General features: G+C 30.3%; 1 protein-coding gene across 1 annotated transcript in view; it reads left to right on the top strand.

The window, feature by feature from the left end:
* The window catches only part of LOC126892661 (nose resistant to fluoxetine protein 6-like), a 142,736-nt gene that overhangs the window by 57,317 nt on the left and 72,749 nt on the right, over nucleotides 1-12,670 (top strand). Inside the window, exons 5-6 of the mRNA XM_050662303.1 lie at nucleotides 3,192-3,358; nucleotides 8,262-8,430. Coding sequence (XP_050518260.1) covers nucleotides 3,192-3,358; nucleotides 8,262-8,430 — 336 coding nt within the window. The remainder of the gene's footprint in view (nucleotides 1-3,191; nucleotides 3,359-8,261; nucleotides 8,431-12,670) is intronic.

Genomic DNA, 12,670 nt, shown 5'->3' with positions numbered 1-12,670 from the left:
ACTAAAATTGAAGCTAATAAAAAATATAATAAATTGCTTACTTGAAAAACCTGAAAAACTTGAAAAAACAAGTAAAATCTTTGCTAATAAAAAAAAAACTCAAATTTCGTTATCTATCATTTTTTACGTGTATCGAGTATTGTTGGAGTTATTATTTTAAATATGATCTGAAAAAATAGAGTATTTGAAAGATTAAAAATGTAGTACAGTTTTATAGCTGTATACTTTATGAGTATAAATTTTGATGCTATCAACTTTTTCTGGAGCTCTTTTGATAGGTATTTCTAAGTACTTTGACAAGTATTTAGTAAGTGTTATAAAATGCATCTCTTTCCCGTTATTTAAGCTTGAATCCTTAGATTTGAATAGTCGCAGAAAAAATATACATTTAATTACCTATACCTATAACTTACTTTAAATTAACATTAAAGGGTTTTTCAAGTAAGCAATTTATTATATTTTTTATTAGTTTCAATTTTAGTGATGAAAACTTTTTCGTAAAAACTTCCAGTTTTTGAATTATTTATGAAAAATCGCTTTAAAGCATGCATTTTCTTTCACAAAAATTAAAATATTTGATCTTTAATAACTCAAAAAGTATTTATTTATTTTAATAACATTATATAACAAATTTTGCTTAGATTTGTGTGTCCCTCTCTAGATTTGTGGGATTATTTTTAATAAAGTAATTTTCAGCCACGAGAGGGGGTGCCATATACCCCAGGCTAAGTTGTTATTGTTATTTTTGTTTCTTGAGGTATCCTCTATCCGCTCACCAATTTTCGTGAAAATGAATGGAGATTTACCGAAATCGAAGGTCATAGTTGATTTTTACCTTCAATGATTGCACTATAGAACGAAATGGCAATTCAATAATTGAAATGCGTGTATTTTGCTCGCTCATAAATTACTAAACGATATGTAGTCGCCAAATAATTAATTTAAATTATTTTAAGTACAACTCTCTCTTAATCCGGGAATATGGGATGGTTTTCTTGTGAAGGGGTTGTAGCTCAATAATCGAAAGGCGCGTGATTTAAGAGTTTATTCTTAGAATAGGTATAAGCATACGAGTTAAACTACTATTGACTTTTTTGTAAAAACTTACAGTTTTTCAGTGATTTACGAAAAACCGCTTCAAAACATGCAATTTTTTCACGAATAATTAAAATCTTTGATCTTTAATAACTTAAAAAGTATTGACTAATTTTAATAATATTATATGTATAATAAATTTTGCTTATAATTTGTTCTTTTATTGATTTGTGCAGTTATTTTTTATAAAATAATTTTCACCCCCCCGAGAAGGGTCTGTATCCACCCTCAGGGTAAAGGCGCAAGGTCGTACCATGTCACCTTTGTTTCTTGAGTTATCCTCTAAACTCTAACCACTGACCAATTTTCGTGAAAATCGATGAAAGTTCACTGAAATTGAAGGTAATCGTTAATGTTTACCTTCAGTGACTGCACTATACAAAATAAATTGCAATTTACTGATCTAAATGCGCGTAATTTGGGAGTTTATAAATTATTAAATGATATGTAGTCGCCAAATAATTAATTTAATGCATTTTAAGTATAACTTTCTCTTAAGCCAGGAAGATAGGGTGGTTTTCTTGCGAAGGGGTTGTAGGTCAATAACCGAAATGCACGTGATTTAATAGTTTATTCTTAGAGTATATAAGCTATAGGAATTATATCCGCAATACCATATATTTTAAGTTTTCTCAGCATTTTTCTCTTAAGTTAAATTAATTAAAGGGTTGTTTGATGGTGAAGGGGACGAGCTCAAAAATCGAAACTATATAATTTCAAGAGCTCATAAATAGCTAGTAATTCTGCCGCAAAAATCGATTCAATATTCCTATTTTTAAGTAGTGGCTTAAGTAGAGGGGCTGACTGAGCCCCCCCCCCCCCACTAAAATATTAAATTCCTGCTCAGTGGTACGAGCTTAAAATTTTTAATTTGCGGAATATGAAAGCTCATAAATAGCTCATAAAGCAGGGCTATTTGTTTTTTAATTTTTGCAAGTGGGGGAGGGGGCAGCTCAACACGGGTGGACAGTACCCAAACATCAAGGATAAATACTAATTACTACTAAGTTTCGGTTAGAGGTGGCCAAATCTATCACTACTCGATTCGGACGAGGAACGGAAAGCGACCAATCAATACTGGAACCATATCTTAAGGAGGGGGCAATGTAATGTAATACCTACTCTCCCTCATACCTAATGATATAATAACCTGCTTCTAGAACATACTAATGAACGCAGTTCTTTACCCAGATAGGTGTTCGAGACTACAATGGAAATTTTTGACAACAGGGCCGGAATAAATAAAAATAGAAAATATTGTATTGTACAATGGACTATGAATAATATCCGGGTATAAAATTGTACACTTTTAAGTCGGGAAATATAAATATAAATGTATTATACCAGATAACTATATTTTAGTCTAAGTAGTGGTTAGTAAGAATAAATTAAAAATAAGTGTGTATTAATTAAAATAAAAGCTAAATAAATTGAGTGTTAAAATCATTGCAATACTTTGTTTTCTGCGGTAGAATTGTTTTACTGATTCTTTGAAGACTAAAAAAGGAAGGCCCAGAGCAAGATGGGAGAATGACGTGGAAGGCGATCTGAGAGGAGAAGGGCAGAATAAGGGATCTGAATGGAAGGATATAGTCAGATAGGCAAAGACCTATCTACGGTTATATTGCTAACGAAGAATATTCTTTGACAAACAATTCTTTTATTATAATTTTTTTTTATTTGTACATTAAGGGGGTAGGCGAAATATCTTGGTTTAATGCTGCTTAAGTGTATTCATTTTTTTCGAATCCTGAGAAATCGAATAAGTATTTTTGAGAAATTTAAACGCAGAATGAAAGATTACATTATTACCGAAGGCCGAAAGTCCCTGAAAACTTCTATAATGTTTATTTTAGTAAGTTATATGGGGGAAAATTTAGTGTGATTTTTAATTTAAAACGAAACTCATTGTTTCATTAATTTCATTCAAAAGAAACTTTTTGTTTATTCTAGGGGACTTTCGGCCCTCGATAATAATGTAATCTTTCATTCTGCGTTTAAATATTTAAAAAAAATTGTATTAGTTTTCTTAGGATTCGACAAAAATGAATGCATTTCCCGTTTAACAAACATTAATAATTTTACTTTGGTTTTAGATGAATTCATCTCTTGGTAATATTTTTATGTCCAGTGGACCATTATGTGTTTCTACAATGTTTTGTTTATCTTCTACTCTCTTATCTTATGGAATTTTTTCTCGTTTCGAAAAAAGAAAACTTACATTAAATCATTTGGTAATGCTTTTCGTTGACCGATATTTAAGGTAATTATAAATTATTTATTTTTCTACTTTCATAAAATAAAAAAACAAAATCTTTTTCACAACACATTTTCGTATGTCTGATGATGGGCGATATATTTGAAATTTGGATAAGATGCTATTGGCGAGGAACCGCAAGAACAGAACTCTAGGAAAACATTGACTTTGCCATTAATTTGTGTACATATTTGCGGTCAGTTTATGTTGTAATTAACAATAATTTCGACTTAAAAAAAAAACTATTGCAGTGTTCCTCAGTATTCATTCCTATTATACTATACGTAATGACCTAAATTAACCAATGCCAAATCACACTTTTTGTTAATTTAACGTTTATATTAAACGAAGTATTTTTTAATGTTTAAAGCGACTGCAAAATTAAATCAATAAATAAAATGTAGTATATATTCTGTACATAGGATGTACATTGTTATGCAAAATATTCCGACCACCTCGTAGTAATTTCAGAACACAATTATTATAAAATAAATTCACCTACTTAGTTTCCACGTTTCCAGTTTTTATTTAATTAAAAATTGTTATCTGTTATAGGATTATCTGGATCTGTTATCTGGATCCCGCGTGTGAAAAAAAAGTTGATCAATAGCAAGCTGAAAATTTGTTAATATCTTAAGGGTGTCTAGTCGGATAAACTTTGATATGTGGGAACACTGGAACAGGGGCAGTTTTAATTGTGGAACAGGTTAAAAATTTGGAACGGTCAGACCACGGAAACGGCACATTTATTTTGTACGACAGAATAGACTTAAACTCTCCGAACAGAGATTAAACTCTCATGCAAAAATCAGACTGCTATTTATCACCTGTCATTTGACATATTCTACTTTAATCTCTGTTCGGAGAGTTTAAGTCTGTTCTGTCGGAAAAAATGCGTGTGCCGTTTTCGTGGTCTGACCGTTCCAAATTTTTAACCTGTTCCACAATTAAAACTTCCCCTGTTCCAGTGTCCCCATATATCAAAGTTTGTCCGACTAGACACCCTTAAGCTATTAACAAATTTTCACCTTGCTATTAATCAACTTTTTTTTCATACGCGGGATCCAGACCTATTAGTGTAAAATAAATGTGTACCTATTAATTAAATTAAAAACAAAATTAGAAATTCTAAGATAGATTAATAATTTTTAAAACGCTGAGTGATTATCGGGGGGGGGGGGCAGGTTTTTTTATGAAAAAAAGGTAAAAGCAAATCAGTAGTTAGCATAAAATTTTAATGAATGCATACAGATGAAACATAATTTACTTAGTGGTTACTTGTCAAAACCCTCCTGTAAATGATTTTAATTTAACGTTTTAGAACTTAGAGGTCAAATGACAAAATGAATTGTTTTCCTAGAGTTATCGTCCATCTTTGAAATTTTGAACGCCCTCTGTCGGAATTTAATTTTGCGAATTTTGCACGGATACAAAGAGTCTAACCTCAAAACTTTTTAAGTGCACATTCGTAAATGGTTATCTGCTGTTGTAAATGAAAATCATCATCATTTTCTTCGCCTTTATCCATATGCGGGGTCGGCTTCCCTAATTGCATTTCTCCACACAATTCTATCTTGGGTCATATCAATGTTAATCCCATTTACCAACATGTCCTGCCTTATCGTCTCCCCCAGGGCCCGTATTCTTGAATTTCAGGGAGTAGAAATGGTAAGAGAAAGTGACGTAAAAGTAGGCGTGGCTCCCTAAAACCTAAAATGCTGTATTCTTGAAAAAAATTCTCTTAATCTTGGAGAGAAATGTCACTTGTCACTCCCTAAGGGAGTAATAATTTCTACTGGTAGTATGTAAGAAAAATTGAAAATGGGAGCGAAAATAACAATACATAACCATAACCTTAGAAAAGCGGAGAGAACTGAACTGAGAGAAGTCTCAAAACCGTCTATTTGATTTATATCTGCTTTCTTCAATATCCATGTTTGGGATGCATAATATTATGTACCTAGCTGTTTTTCATATTTTCATGTGTTTCATATTCATAGCTGTTTTTGTGATAGTAAGTCTTCTATGCATCTCTCTGTCACATAATATAATCTTTTCTGTCTGAAATATTTTAGCTGATCCAATTGTATTGAACTATGGTTTTTAATTACAATTTAGAGGTTTTTTTATTGAGAGTTCCCAATGTCAGATTTTGTTGTTTTACACTGAAAGTCCACTGATTGAAGGTTATACTTCAATCCACATGTAGATGTTATAATGTAACTTTTATAAATATGCAGATTTATGGATAAATTTCTATCTATCTCCATATCTATAGAATAATGTCTATTAGATATCCATACAAAGCTATTCCAACAAGTCTGAATTATAGTGACTTCGAAGTAAATATTGGGAAGTCCTTCAATAACCAATATTTACCAATTACAAATGGTAACAACTCTATAACGTTCAGTGAAGATGTCACACATATTTTATAGTTTGTCATAAAATGGTAATTGTTTTAGTTCCATTAGTGTAACAATTCGAGTTATTTCATTTTGTAACTGATTTTTTTCCTAAGCGTTTTATTTTCTCAGTTGCAAACAGTTAGATTTCTAAATTTTACACTTCAGAGTTAGCTTTGAATGTTAAAAAAATTCAAAGACTGAATCTCCAAGGACAGATGATGGAAGAAATATTTTCGCAAGAAGGCATATATTTATATTCTTTTCCTGTAATGGAATCTCATTACTGCTGAGCTCACACACAGAGAATATATTTAAAGAGGGGCTTGAACTTATCTGAAATGTATCGGTTGTATCTAAACAGTGCACAGAAAATAATTGTCTGTCTATTAAAGAGCATTTATATGGAAATATTTTTCAACTTCAATACTCAAAGCTGTAGTATGTATGTTGTTTTGACTTGTTAGCAGTTCAGGTTGTTCCAAACGAAGACAGAAGTGACTTTTTTTATAAAAGAGGGCTTGCCTGTTACAATTACACAATTTACAATATACATAATAAATAAGGATATTGTTTTTATGGCACGACAGGTAGTTTGTAGGGGTGTTAACAAAATAGGTGGTTGTTTGTTAAAATATTTGAGGGATCATGTTATAGTAAAATGTCGATATTTGATTTTATTTTATTTATTCAGTTAAGCTCATTTGTACCTTTCGCCATTGAGCTCAAAAACGTCATATTTTACTCAGATAATTGCACTGGGCAAAATAAAAATAAATTTATATGGGCTCTTTAATCATACATTGTCTTAAATACACATATTAAAGCATTACTCGTAAGTTCTTTGTGGTAGGGCACATCCAAAACTAAGGTGATACAATGCATGCTCTTATAGAATGTGAAAAATAAAATGCTCTGAAAGTAGGACCACTGTATGTGCCTTCACAACTAACACCTATAAACTGGAAAACCCTATATTACTATTGAATTTTGAGATTTCATGGATATTAAAGCTTTAGTTAAAAATACAGCTAACTACACCAAAAATACCAGCGGGAAACAATGAAATGGAATGATGTGCATATTGTTAAAGTAGAAAAATTAGCCCCCTATACAATTTTATACAAAAAAATCATTTTTTGAGAAGAAATTCCAAAGTATAAATGTTGACTGGACTTCTCATACATGCTGATCAGTTATAATCAACGTATAATTTTATTATCAATAAATAAATCTCGTCGCCTTAAAGCAACAGTAGGATATGTCATATCCTACTGTTGCACGAGTGCACCGATCAACCAGTTAAGTGATATTGGACCGATGTGATGTGTGTGTATATACACGCATATATGGTGCAATCATGCAACAGTAGGATATGACATCCTACTGTTGTTGCTTTGAGGCGACAATATGTAAGTGGGTGTACAGATATTCCAGCCCTCATAAAATTCTTTTTTATACATACAAAAGTGTATGATCTCTCATTTTTTTGTTTTAACATAGTGCATAGTATTTCATGTGGCCAAGTTATAATCATATTTTTTGTGCTATTAAAATCATCTTTTGTATTATTTTATCCTGCTGTATAACAAAATGATTTTAAATAAAATAGATTAAAAAAATATGAATTTAATTTTTTGGTTACTTATTTATTCTACAAAGTTGGTAGGTATAGTTTTATATATATTTAAAAAAACAACCAATAGAGACACTGAATAACAAACAAAACATGTAACTTTAGTGAGACTACGAGAAATCTTTGTCAACATTGTGTACATACAGAAAGAGAAAATAAAGGCTGGCTTAAGTTAAACACAGTTTAATGTTGAGTTTAAGAAACCTCAACAAAGAAATAAAACTGGTAAACAATAATACTACTATCACAGCATGTATATGCAAAGAAATTGAGAGCCACAATCAAAACAACTAGCCAAGAGATCTATTTAGGAAAATACTCAGATATTCTACAGAAAAACTGTTTCTTTTTTGTTTGTCGAAGTCGAAAAATGGAAAAATCATGTAATGTAAACAAAAACAAATGATCAGGTTGACAGTGACAGTTGACGGTATCATGTCATTTGCCAATATTTAAATTTTGTGATTGGTTCAAATTTTCAACAACAATCCGGCAACACTGTTCGCAGTTTCTCTCATTCCTTTCTACTCCCTCGATTCAAGAATACAGATTTTTAAAATCGAGAGAAATTATGAAGGAGTAGAAAAGTGAGTTAGCGTAGTGGGGAGTAAAATTTTCTCTCGATTCAAGAATAAGCGCACAGGTCTTCTTTAGTCTTCAGCTACTACTCCTTCCAGGAATGTGCACTTCAGCTATTCTTCGTATTGGGTCTTATATTCAATCTTTAATGAAAATCTCAAGACTTCTACTATCTTGTTCGCGACGAGTCGCGTCCGCGACTCTCTAATGCATTTCTGCCTTTAAAGAACGTACTAACAATAGATTGGTTTATACGGTTTGCATTAATTCTGATTTTTTTATCTTTCAGGTTGATACCGCCATTAGCAGTAGTCCTACTTTTTAACGTAACTTGGTGGCGCCACAATGGAAGCGGTCCAAACTGGAACAGGATTGTTGGAAAAGAATATTTAAATTGTAGAAAAAATATGTGGACTAACTTAATGTTTCTAAATAACTTGATAGATCCTGAAAATATGGTAAGTACAAATGTCACGAAGGTTCTGAAACTGTTTTATTGTAGCATGTCTAATAGACTACAGGCCAATGTCCAAAAATAGATGGGTCATATGAACCACCAGGTGACGTATACAGGGTGTTTCATTGGGAAAGTAACATACGTTAACTGTAGAAAGAGGACACTTAGGCAGTCTCAAAAATACCATACTTAATGGGACTTACTCCATTAACAACAGATATACTGGGTGTTTTATCTATTTTGCCATTTTCTTATTTGGTTCATAACTTTTTAACCACACCGTATATTTATTTTATATTTGGCACGCAAATATCCTTTAAGGTGTAGAATAAATTAATTTATTTACAAATATAAAAATCCAGGCCCGGATTAAAAAATATTAGGAAAATAATCCTACCCAAAAACAACACCCTGTACATTAAATTTTTTTAAAATGGATTTTTTAGTTGAAAATAGGATGAAAAACTAAATTTGGTGGTATATTTTGAATTTTTGGCAAAATGATTTTTCTGGTGAAATTTTGAATTTGAATTCTGAAATTATGTGAATTGCGAGAGCTTTAAGTAGAAAAAAAATTAAATACAACTTACAACTTGTTAGCCGCACTGTATATTTATTTTATATTTAACACGCGAATATTCTTTTAGGTGCCCAATCAATTATTTTATTTACAATTATAAAAAATCCAGGTCTGCATTAAAAAATGTTGTAAAAATGTTCCGACCCCAAAAACACCCTGTATATTAAATTTTTTTAAAATGGACTTTTTAGTTGAAAAGAGGATGAAAAACTAAATTTAGTGGTATACGTTGAATTTTTGGCAAAATGATTTTTCTGGTCAAATTTTGAATTTGAATTCTAAAATTATGTATGTGAATTGCGAGAGCTCTAAGTAGAAAAAAAATTAAATACAACTTACAACTTGTTAACCGCACTGTATATTTATTTTATATTTAACACGCGAATATTCTTTTAGGTGTTGAATCAATTATTTTATTTACAATTATAAAAAATCAAGGTCTGGATTAAAAAATATTGTAAAAGTGTTCCTTCCCAAAAAAACACCCTGTATATTAAATTTTTTTAAATGGATTTTGCATTTGAACAGAGGATGACAAACTAAATTTAGTGGTATACTTTGAATTTTCGGCAAAATGATTTTTATGATAAAATTTCGAATTTGAATTCTGAAATTATGTCAATTGCGAGAGGTCTAAATAGAAAAAATTAAAATGCGACTTAATTTTAATTAATACCATTATTTAATCTAAATTGGTAAAATGTTAAAACATTTCAGTGTTTTTTTATTATCTGTGACAAATAGTTTATGGCGAATATTCATCTTTAAATAATGAATAAATAATAAAGAGTCAATAAAGAATACATAACTTTAATCAACAAAGTATCTAAAAATTATAATAAAACAGAAACTGTGCAGCATAACTATTCAAAAATAAAGTACTTATTCAAAATTACCACCATCAAAAATTATTGTTATGTGTCAAAATGTTAATATTTTACCAATTTAGATTAAATAATGGTATTAATTAAAATTAAATCATATTTTTATTTTTTTTACTTTGAGCTTCGCAATTCACATAATTTCAGAATTCAAATTCAAAATTTTACCAGAAAAATCATTTTGCCGAAAATTCAAAGTATACCATTAAATTTCGTTTTTCAGCCTTTTTCAAATGCAAAATCCATTTTAAAAAAATTTAATATACAGGGTGTTTTTTTGGGTCGGAACATTTATACAATATTTTTTAATCCGGACCTGGATTTTTTTATTTGTAAATAAATTAATTGATTGGACACCACAAAGAATATTCGTGTGCTAAATATTAAATGAATATACAGTGCGGTTGACAAGTTGTAAGCTGTATTTCAATTTTTTTCTACTTAGAGCTCTCGAAATTCGCATAATTTCAGAATTTAAATTCAAAATTTGACCAGCAAAATCATTTTGCCAAAAATTCAAAGTGTACCACTAAAGGGTACCCCCCGTTAAGATAGGCAAAATGCCCTCACTCTCAGAATTCAATTTTTTAATTTTTTTACGTTCTGTGCAATTAAAAAATGAGATAACGCGGATTTTTAGCTCGCCACCCCCCTCACCCCTCCCCCACAGCCAAAAACGTAGATTTTTAGATTTAATTTTTTTTAGCTGGGTTGCAATTGATTTAAAAATTTCAAAAAATTCACACGTATAGCTGAGGCTTTTACAAAACATGTCCATTTTTTATCGACCCTTAGGTCGAGTGTACATAATCTCAAATTTTTTTTAACTTTTTTAAAACCTATAACTTTTTTTTGGAGGGGGCTGCAGGTCCAATTTTTTTTTGGATTTTGTGTATTTTATCAAAAGATATCTCTATGATTTTTTTCAGATTTTTCCCTCAGGTGCGCCATCTTGAAAAATCCGGGAAACTGTTTTATAGGGGGTTTTTAGGGATTTTCTCCATTTTATAGACTGCAACATAGATCAACTCAAGGTTTTGTTAATAGATTATATATAATTTGAAATAAATGAGTATTTTAGAATTATCAAAAATTGGGCAAAACACCTTTAAACCCCCCAAAAACCATGTTTTTTTTAATTATGTAAGGGTTTTTGCGGGCTTAATGATACTTTTTGAGATCGATACAGCCTGAATATTTTTTTTCATTTTTTTACGTTATATGTTAATAAAAAATAAGACAAATCGCATTTTTAGCCCACCACCCCCTCCCCCTGCCCCCACAAAAACGTAAATTTTTCTATTTTTTTTTTTTGTTTAAAGTTGCAATTAATTTAAAAATTTTATGAGGCTTCTACAAAACATATATCTATTTTTTATAGACCCGTGTAGGTCGAGTGTACAATACATATAACCTCAAAATTCCTTTTTTATTTTCTTAAAACGTATTTTTGACTTAAAATCGATATTTTTTTAAAACGTCCAATGAATATTGTACATCTATCTCTCGCGGACGGCCGCTTCAATGCTTAGCGCTCATTTTTAATTATTAAAAATAATAGTTAGTGATAAAATAATAAAAATTTCTTTAGGCTATTGTACTTTAGGCTTTAAACATTGAGTTGGTCACTTTATGACTTTCATAATAATAATTTTTAATCGAATTATTAAGCCTTTAAAATGGCCATTTTCGCGTTTTTCAAATTTGAAATTGCATGTAACAGTCAATTTTATAGAAAAATCACAAGATACCTTTTTTGCTCAGCTTGATCCAGAGAATCTAAAACAAATTTGTCTAAGTGAAAAAATTGATTTTTTGAATTCGTTAAAAAAATGTTTAAACAATTTTCCGACCGCGGTACTGCCTGGCACCTTGTGGATTTGTTATAATGACCTGTTTTTGAGTAAGTTTGTGCAAAAAAATTAATCTGAATAATTTACCTAACGGGACAAGCATACAGCGTGGACTATTTGCATTATGAGCCAAACGTAGATGGTTTGTAAAATACACAAAAAAGTTGTACGTACCTATTAAAAAACAAAAAAAAATGAGGTTATAATAATGTACACTCGATCTTCGGGTCCATAAAAATAGATGTTGTGTAAAAGCCTCAGCTGTGCGTGTGAATTTTTTGTAATTTATAATTTAATAATTACTAACTATTCTAAGTGCGAAATAAGCCACAATTTCACTAAAAAATGATTTTATTAACGTTTCGACGTCCAACATGGACGTCCTTTTCAAAATACAAAACATTAATAAATTAAACAAAAATGTTGCTTGGTAAAAAAATCTTCTTCTAATTTAATTTAATCTGACTTATTTATATAGATCGTCCCAAACCATTTTTTCAGTGTGTCACAGATTATCGAATTATCTCTATCGCAATGCAGATGGAAAATAAAATCATTTTTTAGTTAAATTGTGGCTTATTTCCCATTTAGAATAGTTAATTAGAAAAATGCCACAAAGAAATAGCTTCAGAACAACATTTATAATTTAATTGCAAACCAATTTAAAAAAAAAATAAAATCGAAAAATTGACATTTTTGGCTGTGGGGGTGGGGGAATAGGGGAAGTGGGCTAAAATTGCGGTGAGTCCTAATTTTTTAAAATCATATAGAACGTAAAAAAATAAAAAAAAATATTCAGGCTGTATCGACCTCAAAAATTATAATTAGACCCGCAAAAATCCTTACAAAACTTTAAACACACATGGTTTTTGGGGGGTTTAAAAGGTTTTCGCCCAATTTTTGAATATCCTAATATACTCAGTTATT

The sequence above is a fragment of the Diabrotica virgifera genome, chromosome 9 (genome assembly GCF_917563875.1).
Source record: "Diabrotica virgifera virgifera chromosome 9, PGI_DIABVI_V3a".
Taxonomy (NCBI): Eukaryota; Metazoa; Arthropoda; class Insecta; order Coleoptera; family Chrysomelidae; genus Diabrotica; species Diabrotica virgifera.
Note: the sequence above shows the minus strand (reverse complement) of the source record. Positions and strands in the feature narration are given on the sequence as shown.